The following is a 14,620-nucleotide window of genomic DNA, read 5'->3' as shown; positions in this document are numbered from 1 at the left end:
CGCATATGCAGTTTCTGTCATAAATGAAAACATAAAAACATTATATCACATTTGAAAAAAATTAAAAAATGGCCACAAAAACCACAATTGGTTAACATTGGCATGTTTCCGTTGAGCAAATTTATTTTGATATGTCAAATTGCGCAATTATTTGGCAAATGGAAAAACAGCTAATGATGCATGTTTTGCTTCTAACTGAGAAATTCCTACAGCTGTTTTGTACCGAAGAGATTTACATTCACAATAAATCATGTGTGAAGTTGACATGTTCATGATACTCACCGCTAACCTGGTAGCATAATCGTCAAAGCCATATTTTGGACGGGAAGAAAAAGGAGTTTTGGACGCTAACAAGTGTTCTGATAGGCTGAGGTGATGGAGCAGTTTGAGGAGATCAATATTACATAGATAACTCAATTTGAACTAAACATAACTTCAGGCAATTATGCTATGAGGTTAACATCATGTAAAAGTAGGGCTGAAGTAAAACCATGTGTTTGATCAGTAACTTTAAATGGGACTTTAAAACTGAAAAAGTTTGCAGTTTACAGTCATGAAAACAGAAAATTTGTTTGCTAGCACAGTCATAGACACATCTAAGTACACCCCCAGGATTCACTAGCATGTAGCACTGCTTTTAGCATCAAAATGTCCCTCAATGTGTTTACATAATATAGCCCATATTATCCTAGAGGAAAACTTTCCATAAAGTTTGTTGAAAAGAATGACAAATTGAAATGGCAAGAACTAAAGATTTGAAACTAAAAACTTATTTATACCAGAAATAAAATATTTGAAACAAAAAAGTTTAAAACTGAAAAATGTTCATAACTACTTTTCAGATTCAGTCTTTTTTTTTTTTTTGCAGTTTCAAAACTTTATTTTCAGTTTAAAAACATTTTATTTCCAATTTCAATTATTATTATAATTTTTTTTAAGAAACTTTAAATCTCATGGAAGCTGCCAGGGTGTACTTAGATTTAGCCAGAACAATTTAACAGTTTGATCCCACAGAAACTCACAGGAGACTCTCCCATTGGTTAGTTATAGAATCCACGTTCTCCATCAAAATAAATAAAAAAAAAATCCACACAATTTAACCCAATTTCAACATTAGGTGAAATTAGTAAAAATTCTGCTGTTAAGTACAAAAATGTCTCTATTTACAGTATCATACAAAGAAGATTCAGGGTTAGAAAGTGTGTGCTGCGGGATGCGGGTATGACAACACCTAAATATGCTTTTGTGTGCTTTAGAGTTCAGTGAAGTGTTGGCATCCCTTAAACTCCTTAACATTTCATCAAACCGCCAAATAAAAATGCATTTTATTAGTTAGCTTACATGATGGACCAAAACTAAGTTATGCATATTTGTGACGTGGAGGGAAAATGATACTTGAATGAAAATCTTAAAAGTGTGGAGCGCATTTGTATTCATTCTCTTTCTTGCCTGCCCAAGGCAGAACTTTCTAAAACCACCATTCAGTGGATACGTCGAGCGTTTCGCAATGCGGTCCACCAGCTCTGAACAGCTTGGAATAATGAAGAGGATTTTGGTCTAGACTTTGACTAGGCCATTTTTAAATGCTTTGATATAAATCATTGCCAGATATCGAGTCACCCTCCTTTAATTTTTGAATGACAACCTGAACAGTTTAGTAAAGCAGGTGGACTGAATTAGCTCCAATCACTAAAGAAACTGATTACACTGGATTTATTTTTAATCAGTCAGAATAAAGGGGGTAGATATAAATTTTTAATTGTTTAATTTTGATAAGTATTTCCTTTCCGATGCATTGTGTTGGCCTATCATCAATAAAATCCTAATAAAATACATTTATATAATGTGACAACATTAGATTTTTTTTTCTTTTGTTCCTTAGTGTGTTTATGCACGTGCCATCCAGCAGGGGGAAACCTTTCATAGCACAATGACGGCACCGTGTCTGGGAGGGGAGCTGAATGGAGACGAAGAGGCAGAGTGTGCAAATCAAATTCAGCAAAACTGTCTCACCGCATGTGGCGCTTGTGGCATCTACATCTTATATACAAGATCAGTGAACATAAAGTCTTCAGAATCAGTCAGAAGAGACACTACAGGGGCAATCAAAAGAGAAAAAAAGGTTGTTTTTTTTGTTGTTTTTTTCCTGGGAAAACGATGTTCCAAATCCAGCGGAACAACGACCAAACAAGAATCTCAGAGAGCATGTAGGAACAACAACAACAACAACAACAAAAAACATGAATTTGGCTGCAGTCAGAACTCTGATACTTTTTCCATTAGAATTTGGTAAAATTTCACCCGTCTCAGGGTGGAAAAAAAGCTCTAAAGAAGACAAGCGTCTGAAAGGTTCTGTGCTTTTTTCTCCTGTCTACTTTGGTTGGTTGTTTCTGCCGAGTGTGATTTGCTCGAGGTGGACCACATGCAGTACAGAGCGACCACCCAAATGTCAGAAGCGTGTTCGATAAGATGAGCAGGAAGACAAAAAAACAAAAAAAACATGTGTGCTTACAGCTGCGTTTCCATTGCAAACGTACACAAAACGTTGCAAATGTTCCGCTAATGTCAAGCAAAATTGCACTTGCAATGTTTCAGTTCCAACTGCTTCCCGTTGTCTTCGTCATGGTTTGAGCCAATGATGACATCCTGTTGATCATGACTTGAACGATACGAAAAAAAGTATTTTGCAGTTTTGCGAATTAAACTAGTTTTAAAATATCCACACAAAAAAAAACACCTCATTTTAGTGCCAAAACATTTTGAAAAACGAGTTTTTTTAAAATTAGCATGTTTCCATTAAGCAAATGTATTTTGACGTTAGCAGGGTAAAGAGGTCGCTATTACGCAGATATCTCAATTTGGCCTAAATATGACTTTAGGCGATGACGATATTAAAAGTTATAGTGATGAAATACCAACACGTATTAAGCTGTTAAACAATTAAGAACCTAAAATGGGACTTTAAAATCAAAAACATTTGCGGTATACTGTTATGAAGAAATAAAATTCATTTGATTGCTAACATAGTCATGGACAAATCTAAGTATACCCCATGATTCACTAGCATGTAGCGCCGCTTTCATCGAAAAATTAGTTTTTCAGAAATGTCAAATTGAGCAATTATGTGGTTAATGGAAACGCAGCTAGTGATTATTTTGAGTGTGTGGCTTGGTAAATAGGTGTTTTTAACAGAGTTTGACACATTGCCTGCAGCGAGTGTCTTTGGTCCAATGTGGCGGAGGTCATCCCCCCAGTTCTGGTTGTCAGATCCCGCCTCCTGTTCCACAGGTGTGAACTTAGCGGTACAAAACTCTCTTAAGTCAAAGCCGGAGAAATCCATTGCGACTGATTCGATACAAAAGAACGTAAAAATGAATCACTCAAGAGAGATGGGTGACTCTCTGCTGATTGTTCACAGTATTTTAAGAAGAAAGAAGTCTGAAATAGTTTGCCTATCGGTTCCCCGGCATTTAAGGAAGTCTATGGGGCGTGGAGGGGGAGGGGTTAATGTCCGCTGGGTCTAGACCTGCGTGGAATAGGAGCGATGCAGCATGGTGCTCCGACCCGACCCGTGGGCCGCGCAGTGTGGCGAGTGCTGCTGCTCCGGCTGGTCTAGACTTCGCTGGAAATGGAGCGAGACGGTACGAGGACATCGGGGGTGGCGGGGAACCGATAGGGCTGATGGTCATGTGATCTCTGTGAACGGAGAGTCCCGCGGAGTCTGCAGGGGTAGAGAGAGGAGTGAGAAGGAGAGAGAGGAAGAGGGGTGAGGGGGAGAAGAAGGAAAAGAAGAAGAAGGCGAAGGGGACAGAGGGGCGGGGTGGAGAGAAGAATAATCCAGTGCAATGTGTCGGATGAACTGATTGTTTAGGATTGGGGGTGATGGGGAGAGAGAGAGGATGTGCGAACAGAAATAAGACAGAGATAGTGGAGGGATGACGGTAACAAAAAGGGGGTTCAGGTTTGGTTAGAATGGCTGGATGTAGGCGTTGAAAGGTGGCGGGGAGGCAGAGAGTGCAGGGTGCTGGAGGGGAGTGAAAGATCGAGAGGAGGAAGACAAAGTGGGGAGACAGAGGAAAGAGAACCTGTCAGGCGAGGGTTAGTGACGGAGACGGACCAACAGAGGACGGAAGACATCAACACGGCTACTGGGCCGCACCCCCGCTGAGAATCGCTTTAGGACATGCAGCACTTTTTTTAGGAGAATATAAAACTTTATGGGGCAGTCAGGACTGCTGCTGTCGCTCTGTCGCTGTGTTTTAGACAATCTGATGACTCATGCTGAGGAGATCTCAAGGTCTAACCTGAAACTAGCTGTGTGAAAACTTTGTCACACATTTGTGCAAGAAAAACAAAGAAAGAAACACAACTTCGCAGGCTGTCCAAAGAGGCCAATGCCTAAAAATAAGCTCTTTGAGCTGTATGCACACTGGCGTAATGCAAAAAAAAAAAATTCCATTGCAGTTTAGCAAAAAACAATTTCAATACCACTAAAACACCACCTCACCCTAGCGCATAAACTTTTTAGCGACTGTTTTCCAAAATTGGCGTGTTTCCATTGAGCTTTTTTAGTTTCACTAATAAATATCTGAAAAGTTTTATGTCTTTGTTTTTGTTGGATTGTAATTCAGGGTACATCTTTGCTAGCTTTGCACATCTAGAGGCTCGACCGGGGTTGTAAGCACTGCTAATGAAATGCTTGTGCCTGTGATTATTTTCTGTTTATGCTAACAGAGTACTGAATGTATTTTTAATGGATGACTTAATATTTGTTGCAGAACATGATTAATGAATTATTGAGCAAGCTCATTTGCAATTAATGTAAAGCGGAATTATTTTACCATATGATGTATAGATGGACATTTGAAACGTTACTAGTAACTATGTACTTGATTTGTTCTGCTAATCACTATTTACACTTTTTACTAACCCCATTTATAGGTCAGTTTTCTTGTGCGTGTCTAAACTCCAGAACTGATGCGCAAAGTGTCTTTTTGTTATTTTTGCTAAAAACTTAACTGAAGAAAAAAAAACAGCAGAAGTTTACAAAAATAATAGTGATGCAGTTGGCGGCGTGGTTGTCGAATTTGCTAAGGGGAAGCTAGCTCTTTGAAAACCCCTGGTTATATAGCTAGTTATGCTAATATAATGATCCATTCTCTGTCTGTCTTATGTAGAAAACTCCACTATGCCCTTTTCAGATGCCCGCTTAAGTGTGCACAGATTTAAAGGATTCACTCGGGTGTTTCAGCTGGGAACATGGGCCGCATGCACACTCATTTTGATACAGGGCAGGAAAAAAAAGGAGGATAACAGATCCAGTTAAGAGACAAGGGGTGTTTATCTCAGCCATTTGGTGGGCACAGTTGTGCTTTACACCCAACCCCGCCCCTTACCTGAGGGCCACTTAACTTTTCAAGTGGACTTTCCACACAAGGCAGTGTCACCATGGGCATGCCCAGCATGGATTCAGGACGTTGGGGTCGCAGCGGAGGCGGGCTTGGCTGAAACTGTTGGAAGTTGTTAATGACACAAGTTACCTGGAATGGAAGAGAAAAATCATGAGGGGGGGAAATATATCTAAAATACAACGAAGCTGCAGTCTTGGAGATTATCTTTGATTAGTCATCTTTAAAAGGCAATGCTGAAAAATGAACTTTTCATTTCAGAATAAAGCTACAGTACATGCTTCTCAACAAACAAAAGTGGGTAAATATACTGTATTATGTGGTGCTGGTAAGTATGGCTTATTTAAAGCAACCTATATGTCAAAGTTCACCATAAAAAGGCAACCTAAGACTAAATTTGACTTTGACCCCAGCAAAGATTGTGCTAGCAGTGGAAAACACTGATGCTGAATACCTGGCTAGCTTGGAAGGTAACCGGGGAGCAAGCTAGATAGAGAGATAGCAAGGAAGCAAGCTAGCTAGCAAGACAGCTATTAAAGTAGCTGGATAGCAACTTTACTAGCTAGAAAGATAACCAGATAGATTCACATTTAAAGTATTTCTTATCATTTAATTAATACAATTACCACATTGTTGTGTTAGTCATATCACAAAAACTTCCAATCAAACTGAAAACATTTAAAAACCTACATTGTGAGTATTTCACGAGAAAATAAGACAAGGGGTAAAAAAAATGCATTCATGCTTTTAGACTCACCAAGAACACAGCGATGGCGCCACCGGTGAAGAATCCAGCCAGCACGTCGGCCCAGTGGTTGCGGTACTCAGCGACCCTCACCACTCCCACCAGCACGGCCAGGCACAGCAGAGTGAGGCTGATGGTGGGCTTGGTGAGCCGGGTGCCTTTGGTTTTAAACACCAATGTCACATACATCTGCAGAGAGCCGGTCAAAAGGGAAAGCACAGTATACAGAAGCACAAGGCAGTGACAAAAATTGCATGTTCCATGGCTAATTTTCGATACTTTGACAGATTTTTCAAATAGCAAGGAAATGTTTCTTCTTATATAACCAAGGCATTCCAGGGAACCTCACTTGGAACAAATTCATAACTAGCTGTTCTTACGACCAGCAGCATGCACCGACCTACCACAGTGTACAAGGCAGAGTACACGCTGAGCGCTGCGTCCTTAGACGGGAAGGATTTACGCGCAGACATGACAATCAGCGGGTTGCCCGTGCAGGCGCGGCGCTCGGTGATGTACTGCATGGTCGACTGGCAGCCCAACGCTGTGTAGTTTGGTCGGCAGGCGGACAGGAAATGAGGCGTCTGGTTTCCTGTCACCACCTGGCCGGCGTTGGCGAAAATGGCAGTGGTGAACAAGCCGAAGGCGTATACTCCTGGGTGCAAGAGGAGCAGTGGGGAGCGGGAAACGTTAGTGGATACGGTGATAAGATCTTAAAGATTTTATCTTTGCATATGGGAGAAGAAATGAAAGTACGATAAATATTGGAGATTAGTATCAAATCTTGTACACATGCCTTGAGAAAAAACAGGATACTCCCCCCCACCCCATCCCCTCTCCTCAAAATAGCGCTAACACTTTATTATCAGCCAAGGTGTGAAATCGTCGCAGGAGTCTTCACCTCAGCTGATTCATTTCAAGATGCAAACTTGCAAGCTGCTTAATATTCATGAAAGTCTCCCTGCAGGGATCCTGAATGTTCTACCTTCAACATCACAGCCCATTTAATAGTCCAATTAACAGCTTCATGTACCAGGACTGGATGACAAACTGAAGTGTTGTGGCTATGTCTGTCATGATGGCCTGACTTGTTTCCTGATCTTTTTCATTCATCCTCAAGCCTCAATGAGACACAGTACAGCTTTCACAAGAAGATAAGCTCACTGTAAGACTGATTCCTGTATTGCCATGTACACTAATAGCTTGAAAAATGCCGTTTATGCAATGCAAATGTGAGGAAATTTCAGGGATTCTGTGGTACGTTCATGGATCAAGAGTATAGGACTCACAGTGTCCTGCTGCATCAATACAGGGTACATTACTTTTACTGTGGCACCATTCTCTTGTTTATTTTTTGTTTAATTCATAAAAGATAAACTGCCATAAAATTAAAATGTTCTATGCAGGCCTTGCATGTGGAAAAATCACCTTTAGAAGACTATTTCAGAAAGTAGGCCTAGCTGTCAGTTTCACTTTCAGTTTCAAGCATTAAGCAGGCGGAGGTGAGAGAATCCTCTCCAGTGTAAGCAGCTTAACAGAGTGAGATTGAAGAATACTCTTAAGTCATTTATTGCAATATTTGAGTTACAAAATACTAGCTGTGAAAAAAACTAAACAAATCTCTATGTCAGCTTTATGACAATCAAGAAAATCTGAATTATTACCAAACAATGACAATGCAGCTGTACAGAGTGCAGACTGCATTTCATTAGCCACTGATGAATCCACAGATGTGAGAAACATTGCCGAACGTTTGTGCACATTAGATGTTTTTTCATCCATACTACCCACAAAATCTTACAAGGGCTGTTTTTATATTAATAAATGAAAATATAAAAGTTTTTAATTCACATTTAAGGTATTACATTAAATAATAACTGAGGATATGGCAATTACTTTGTAATTTTTAAGTTAGCGGAATAACATCACTAGCAATGAAGAAGAAAGACTATGGCCTTCACTGACAGATATTTAGATTTTTATTAACATCATAATAATGTTCGTTTTTTGAAACTGGATGCCACTTACATGAAATATTTTATTAGGTTGCTATGATTCAGCAAGGGTATCTTCAGGGACCTTTGAGAAAAGCAGAACTCGCAGGTACAATGTCTTATGTTGTGTTTGCTGCATCCTCACCTAAGAAGCGTACGATGCGCCTGAGCAGGGGGTTGAAGTAGCAGCAGTCTGCGGTGACTATGGTCTTTTCCTGGGTTCCCTCTGTCTTGGTAAAGAACGCACAAAGTTCCCCAACAAGGATCTGAGCAACACAAGGAGAAACAAAGAAAAGTGTAATATTCATCATGTTGTTGTTTGGTGTATCTGGCAACAATGTTGAAGCTGTGTTGGAGTTTGGGCACTATCGTGGTACAGTTATTTGGAATGAAACATTAATGTTAGATAAGATGTGCACTGCGTTACGTCGCAAATATAATGTTTCTTCTTTAAATGAAATAAGGCTATTTTGGTCAAAACTTACCTCTTTAGTCCTCTTTACAGTACTACAGCATTTCTTCTTCCTTCTTTCAACTACGTAAAGGACAGTTTTGCTGTTTTCATAATTCCAATCTTCACAATTTTTAGGTCAATGAAAACGCAACTTAAAGTTGTGCAAACTGGAATTACGAAAATAGTTTAGCTCATTGGAAACACGGCAATTTCAAAAGACTCACATTTTTTGATTACATTTTTTTTATACTAGCGTGTGGCATTTTTTCAGCTGTATCAAAATACTGCCAAGTTTTATTTCACAAAACTGCAACAGAAACACTTTTTTTCGCATCACACGAGTCACGTGACCAACAACCAGATGTTACTACTCGTTTGACAGCACGGCTGCCTTTTAATGACTTATCATAATTAAAATCACGTGTGATTTTAATTGTTTCTTACGTAATAGAAACACTGCAGTTGCAAAATTGTGTTTCTTCGACATTAGCAGAATATTGACAAAGTTTTGTGCACATTTGCAATGGAAACGCAGCTTGTGAGGCTCATAAGCATGGGGGCCTACAGCCCTCAAACACCTGAGCTTATACCAAATCCCAGGACTCAGTAATGAATAGTTTTCTACAATACAGAGACGCCTCACCTGTAAATTCACTCCGACAATGCGCTCAGCCTGCCGTGAGTGTAGTGGCACCCACTTTATCAGTGATGGTGTTCCATCAGCCTCTCTCTATCTGCACACTTAACATTCTGCTCCATTTGTGCCTGACTCTGGCAATGAGTGAGCCACTAAAATTGCCTGTGTAGTGATTGCAGACGGAAATGAAAGAAGAACAAGGATAGTTAGAGCGAAATGAGGGAAACGACCGTGTTTCCAACCAAAGTCCTGCGCCTTTTCAGCTTTATCATCTGGATCCAGCCATGTTGAAAGTGTTAGCAGCATGCAGGGACCTGGCCAAAGCACCAGTCCTGTGAAGTGCATGCCCAGCCACGTAGTTTCTCCCATTAAAACAACAACGCCCCATTGGGTGCTCCATGGCAACACTCTTAAGCACTAACACAAGCATGAAATCAAAGCTGAGAAGGGTGCGGGGGGTTAAATCAGATATATTAGGGGAATCAGCACACTGAGAGCATTTCTGAGGCAATTAAAAGACAGGATAGGTGGCGTTTCCATGGGGACGGCTGCTTTGCAGTGTCTGAGCCTGAACAAAGCCCACAAAACATCAAATAACACTGATGTACAAGTCACACTGAACATTTAACCTGGATAATGTGAAGAAGCAGAAAGAAAGAGATATTTATGGAAGTTCATCTGCATTACTAGAAATCTCACACCAACACTTAGAACCTCTTTAAATTAATCTTTAACTACAACTCTTTGTTGTTCACAGCAACAGATGTGGCCATTTTAACATGAATACTGCTCAAATTGTTGCATATCTGTCTATACAAAGATACATTATTTCAGGTAAATAACGCTCTAACATTTCCATCCTACACATCTGACGTGTATTTTTGACCCTCTGAACGCGACTCACCACCTCAGTATGTTAAATGCTACAACTCAAACTCTTCTACTTTACTTTTGGATAGTTGAGGTAGAAACTGTTTGACCACTTATGTGCACTGGTGTAAACATTGAGGCTTGTCCATAAGTAAGGAGCACAAAGAAATCAATTTATTTAATGAAGGTGTCAAGAACAAACATCATTCTGAAGTTCACAATTAATTTTCAAAAGAACATAAACATATCATTAGTCTGCAGTTTATTGATTTAAAATACATTTATCTAATTTTATTTAAAAAACTGAGAGATAAGTGACTGCCAGTGTATGAACCCAAAGAGCTCTGCAGAGCTTTTAAAGGTGCAAACTGCAGTAATTATAAAGAGAAAGTTGCTATGGGAACAAGAAAGAAGCACATGCCTGCAGCCAGTTAGACGACAATAGAGGCAGAAAATCTTTGACTCCTTTTCTATTATTATTTATTTAAGATAATTGGAATCCTAACAATGAAAATGTTTCATCAAAGAACAGTGATGAGTGTGAATGCTTCCAAAAATCTGAAAAACAGATGTTTCACCTCCACAGTTTCAAAACCTTTAACATTGTCTGTCATCCCATTCCTCCAGTTTATATTGCTTTTGAAAGAATATATGAGACATTGGATTGAATGTTCTGGTGTTACAAATTGTGTGGTGGTATTTGCCCTCCGCCACATTGATAATTCAGCTCAGTAACAATAAAAAGACTGAACTTCCCTTTCAGTATAAAAGTACAAGGCCAGCAATGTGGAAATACAAAAACAGACAATTGAGACTATCCCTTTTATTTAAAGTAAAATCTGCCTCTCAAACTGCGGTTCCCAGACCACTGAAGGTCCGCGGGCGCCCCCTAGTGGTACTGCATGAAAACGTTTATTTGTCATGACCAATAAGCAAGAACTGTTCGTTTTTAAAGACTTGACTTGCTAATAATGCTCAGCACACATGTCAACGTGTTATTTTTATTTAATTTAAAATGATTTACATAGAATAGATAAAAACATTTGACATTTGAAATATGTGAATAATTTTTATATTTAACGGTGCAAAAAACATTTTTATTTTCCTGCCAAAACAACTCAAGTCTGATTCTAAATTACAAGTCGCCCTAAAATGTTATTAATGCATACAACACTTGTAGTTTATTTCCATGTGTTATATGACATTACTGTAAAACTGAAAATCCACACTTTCAGAATTTTTAGACGACTCAAACCTGAGTTTTGTTGTGGCCAAAACGACTCTGCCATTCTCGTTAGTTAAGAGACCAATATTTTCATTTCAGGTTGTGTAGTTTAAGACGTTATGTTATTGCGAGGGCAATTTTAAGCCAGGTGGCCGGTGAGTGCTTGTTAAATGAGTAAAGTGATCCTCAGCCTGGAACAGATTGAGAAACATTTTGTTAAACAAATACATTTACAACTAGCTATGACTGTTAGCATGAAGTTAAATATCTTCTCATAGATTCCTTACATGGTCATGGTCCATGTATGGGCTGTGGTTCACAGAGCAGCCCACCCCAGCGATTCCCTCAATCAGCTCCTTCAGACTAGCCAGCAGCAACTAGCAAACACCTGGAGGAACTGCACATGTGCTGAGCTCATTATACACTCAACTTCTCAGTGAAACATTGGTAAAAACATTGTTAAAGGATTAATAGAGGAGTCATGTTGTGATGACTTCCCGAGTTTCAGAAAGAGCAGAAGCTTCTTAAAGAGACAGGATCCCAATTTCAAGGCGTTAAATTACAAAGTTAAGTTTCTTTTAAGTCACATTGATATATACAGTATTTTTATAACAACTGAAGGTAACATAGTTATTGAATTATGATACAGAATGCCTGGAAAATACATAATACCGCCTCTTTAAGCATAACAGCTCCCACATACTTAACATTGTGTATATTTTTTAATATTTCTTGGTAATTAAGCACTTTGAGAAATAAAAATGAACAAAACCAACTCCCAAATCCAAAAAACATTTATTTTCCTAGAGAGTTTATATCACAATATTTCCATCTGTATTCAATTCAAGTTTCTAAAAATAAAGCTGAATTAGCAAGTCTTCCATCCATAGTTTTCCCACATTCTGGATAAAACTAAATTACACTTTCAGTAAAACCTTATGAATGAAAGAATTTAATTTCTTTTTTAAGGTTTTATTTCTTTTGAAGAACGGCTTGCTCGCTAAAGAGAAAGGCAGGCTGTTTCAGAACTGGAGGAGGATGAATAATTCATGTGTCTGTTGCGTTCATATAATTCACGTGTTTTATTTGAAGAAGCAGATAGAAATCGAGGACCGACTTTGGACACCCCTGACTTACACCATGCAAGGACTACAAGATTGGGAATGGTGTAAATAAGGACATATAAAAGCATTCAGAAATAGAATAATTGAGAACAGGAGAGAAGAGTAAAGATTTACTCATCATGCATGTAAGAATAGCATCAGTACTATAGAGCCCAATTATAGCCACAGAGAGCTGTGCATATGAGTAACTGGGTCGCTGTTTGTGTCACCATATTACAGAAATGTGTGAATTTCTGCAAATCCGCACATCATGGAGCTACAACAGAAGATGCTACTTTGTCAATGTGTTTAAGGCTGTTTTCCAAACCCGGTGGCAGCTTACTCACCGTGTCGATATTGAGTGTTTTTCCCCGAGTTTGGGAAGCTGTGCGTCACAGATAGCAGGAAATACGTCAATAAAGACCAAATCAGTCAGAGTCCCAGTGCTGCACAGCAAAGGCTGCTTCTGTGTTCCCCTCTGCCAATATCCGACTGTCTTTGTTATACATAGCCATGAAATCAACAATTAAAATCTAAATACGTCAAGGAAGACGATAAATGACAGTGTTATTAGATAAATCTGTGACTAAATCAGATATGTACGGACCAAAAATCTAGACGAGTTCTGATGACTGTTTTTGTGGATATCAATACCAATTTCAGCCAATTGGAGTACTTTGGATTTTGCCTTCTATAGCCAGATTGAAAAAAATCATTTACCACTTCCAATTTGTTGTCCTTTTTGCCACAACTTCATCTATGTGATCTGATACTTTTTCTTTCCTTTTCTTTTACATTAAACTTCTTTATTAGCCCACTAGGGAGCCGAAATATCTGAATACCTCAATGGGAATAATTGACTACTTGGCAAAATAAAAGCCACAAACCTGCTTAATAAAAAGTTTTGAACGTTTTTTGAAATTGTAAATATAGGTTATAAATAAATATGTTAAAATAAAACAAAGATATAGTATCTAAATATTGTCTAATTCCTGTATGTATTGTTTCCATGCTTCTCAGCTCATTCAGCTTATTCCTCCATATATGGAAATAAATGCAAGATATGTACCGGTCCAATCGCATTACACTCATCATGCACTTTAACAAATAGTTTTGTACTCTCAGATTAAAAGTTTCTACATGGTCTGTCAATGTCAAAAACCATGAGGAAGTTTTACTCCTTGTGAAACACTATTGCAAATTTGCCTCAAACACCAAATCTAGCCTGGCTATTGACTTATTATGAAATTTTGTTTGTTTCTCATCTCCCTTCACTGCTTCGTCTGGGATTTCTCCCATTGAGATGGATTTTCCAATAGAATTTCAACCCGACCAATCAGTGAAAAAATGGAGACGGACAATGACTTTGATTTTCTGCCCTGTTTTAGATGTAGAATTTTAACAAAATGTTGACAATGTTGCTGGGTTTTACCAGGCTAGTAGTTGGTAGGACTTATCTTGATAGTCTCATTTGATTTCCAAGTTCATATCTATAGTCCTAAAAACAAAGATAATCAAAAAGATACAATTCTGTGCGTTTCAACGTCAAAAACTACAAAATAGTTTCAGCTACAGTGGGTTAGGTTATTTATTATCTCTATGGACAACAAGTGTTGCCTCTCATTTAATTCTGGTTAGCATTTTACAGCCACTTTAGATGCTTTTGGGGGGCGGGGGGGGGGGGGGGGGGAATGTTTACAGGTTCTTGAAGACCTGCGGGTACTGAGGAACATGCAGCCATTTTGGGAGCGAGGCTGTTGTTTACCTTTGATAATTTCCAAGTATCTGTATAAATAAAACAGGATACAGTTATGATGTAAGCGCTGCTTTCAGCTTCAAGGTTTTACGGATGAACAACAACACATGACATCGTACCCTGAGTCATTATTTATTGAACTAAAGCTGAGCTACAGACCGAGCTGACCCAGAGCCTTTAGGCCGATTACAGAGAAGTCATCAGTTTGATCACGTTTTAGCCCACCAACACCAGCAACAGATGTCGACACTTTAACCAGTGATCCCAATAATTTCTCCAATGAGCTTCATCTGATTACTTCTGGCAGTTTTGGGGGAAATCATGCAACCAGGAAGAAAAACAAACAAACTAAAAAAAAAAAAAAAAAAAAAAAAAAAAAAAAAAAAGGGGGGGGGGGGGGCGCTTCTACAATTCACAAAAAAACCCCT

The 14,620-nt window shown here is 38.9% G+C and overlaps 1 protein-coding gene across 3 annotated transcripts in view; it reads right to left on the bottom strand.

Moving 5' to 3' along the window:
- Nucleotides 1-2,107: 2,107 nt before the first annotated feature.
- Nucleotides 2,108-14,620, bottom strand: part of LOC106938566 (lipid phosphate phosphatase-related protein type 5-like) — a 31,369-nt gene continuing 18,856 nt past the window's right edge. Inside the window, exons 2-6 of one of the 3 annotated variants that reach the window (XM_015020656.1) lie at nucleotides 8,293-8,413; nucleotides 6,558-6,808; nucleotides 6,166-6,342; nucleotides 5,413-5,540; nucleotides 2,108-3,721 (exon numbers count right to left, since the gene is read on the bottom strand). In XM_015020656.1, the coding sequence (XP_014876142.1) occupies nucleotides 3,613-3,721; nucleotides 5,413-5,540; nucleotides 6,166-6,342; nucleotides 6,558-6,808; nucleotides 8,293-8,413 (786 nt within the window). In that variant the 3' untranslated portion in view covers nucleotides 2,108-3,612. Of the gene's footprint in view, nucleotides 4,025-5,396; nucleotides 5,541-6,165; nucleotides 6,343-6,557; nucleotides 6,809-8,292; nucleotides 8,414-14,620 lie in introns of all 3 variants that reach the window. The other 2 variants (XM_015020658.1, XM_015020657.1) reach the window with 2 other exon arrangements.

Source organism: Poecilia latipinna, unplaced genomic scaffold (genome assembly GCF_001443285.1).
Source record: "Poecilia latipinna isolate Pla-1442-1.1 unplaced genomic scaffold, P_latipinna-1.0 Scaffold2627, whole genome shotgun sequence".
Lineage (NCBI taxonomy): Eukaryota > Metazoa > Chordata > Actinopteri > Cyprinodontiformes > Poeciliidae > Poecilia > Poecilia latipinna.
The sequence above is the reverse complement of the archived record's forward strand: the minus strand, read 5'-3'. Positions and strand labels throughout refer to the sequence as shown.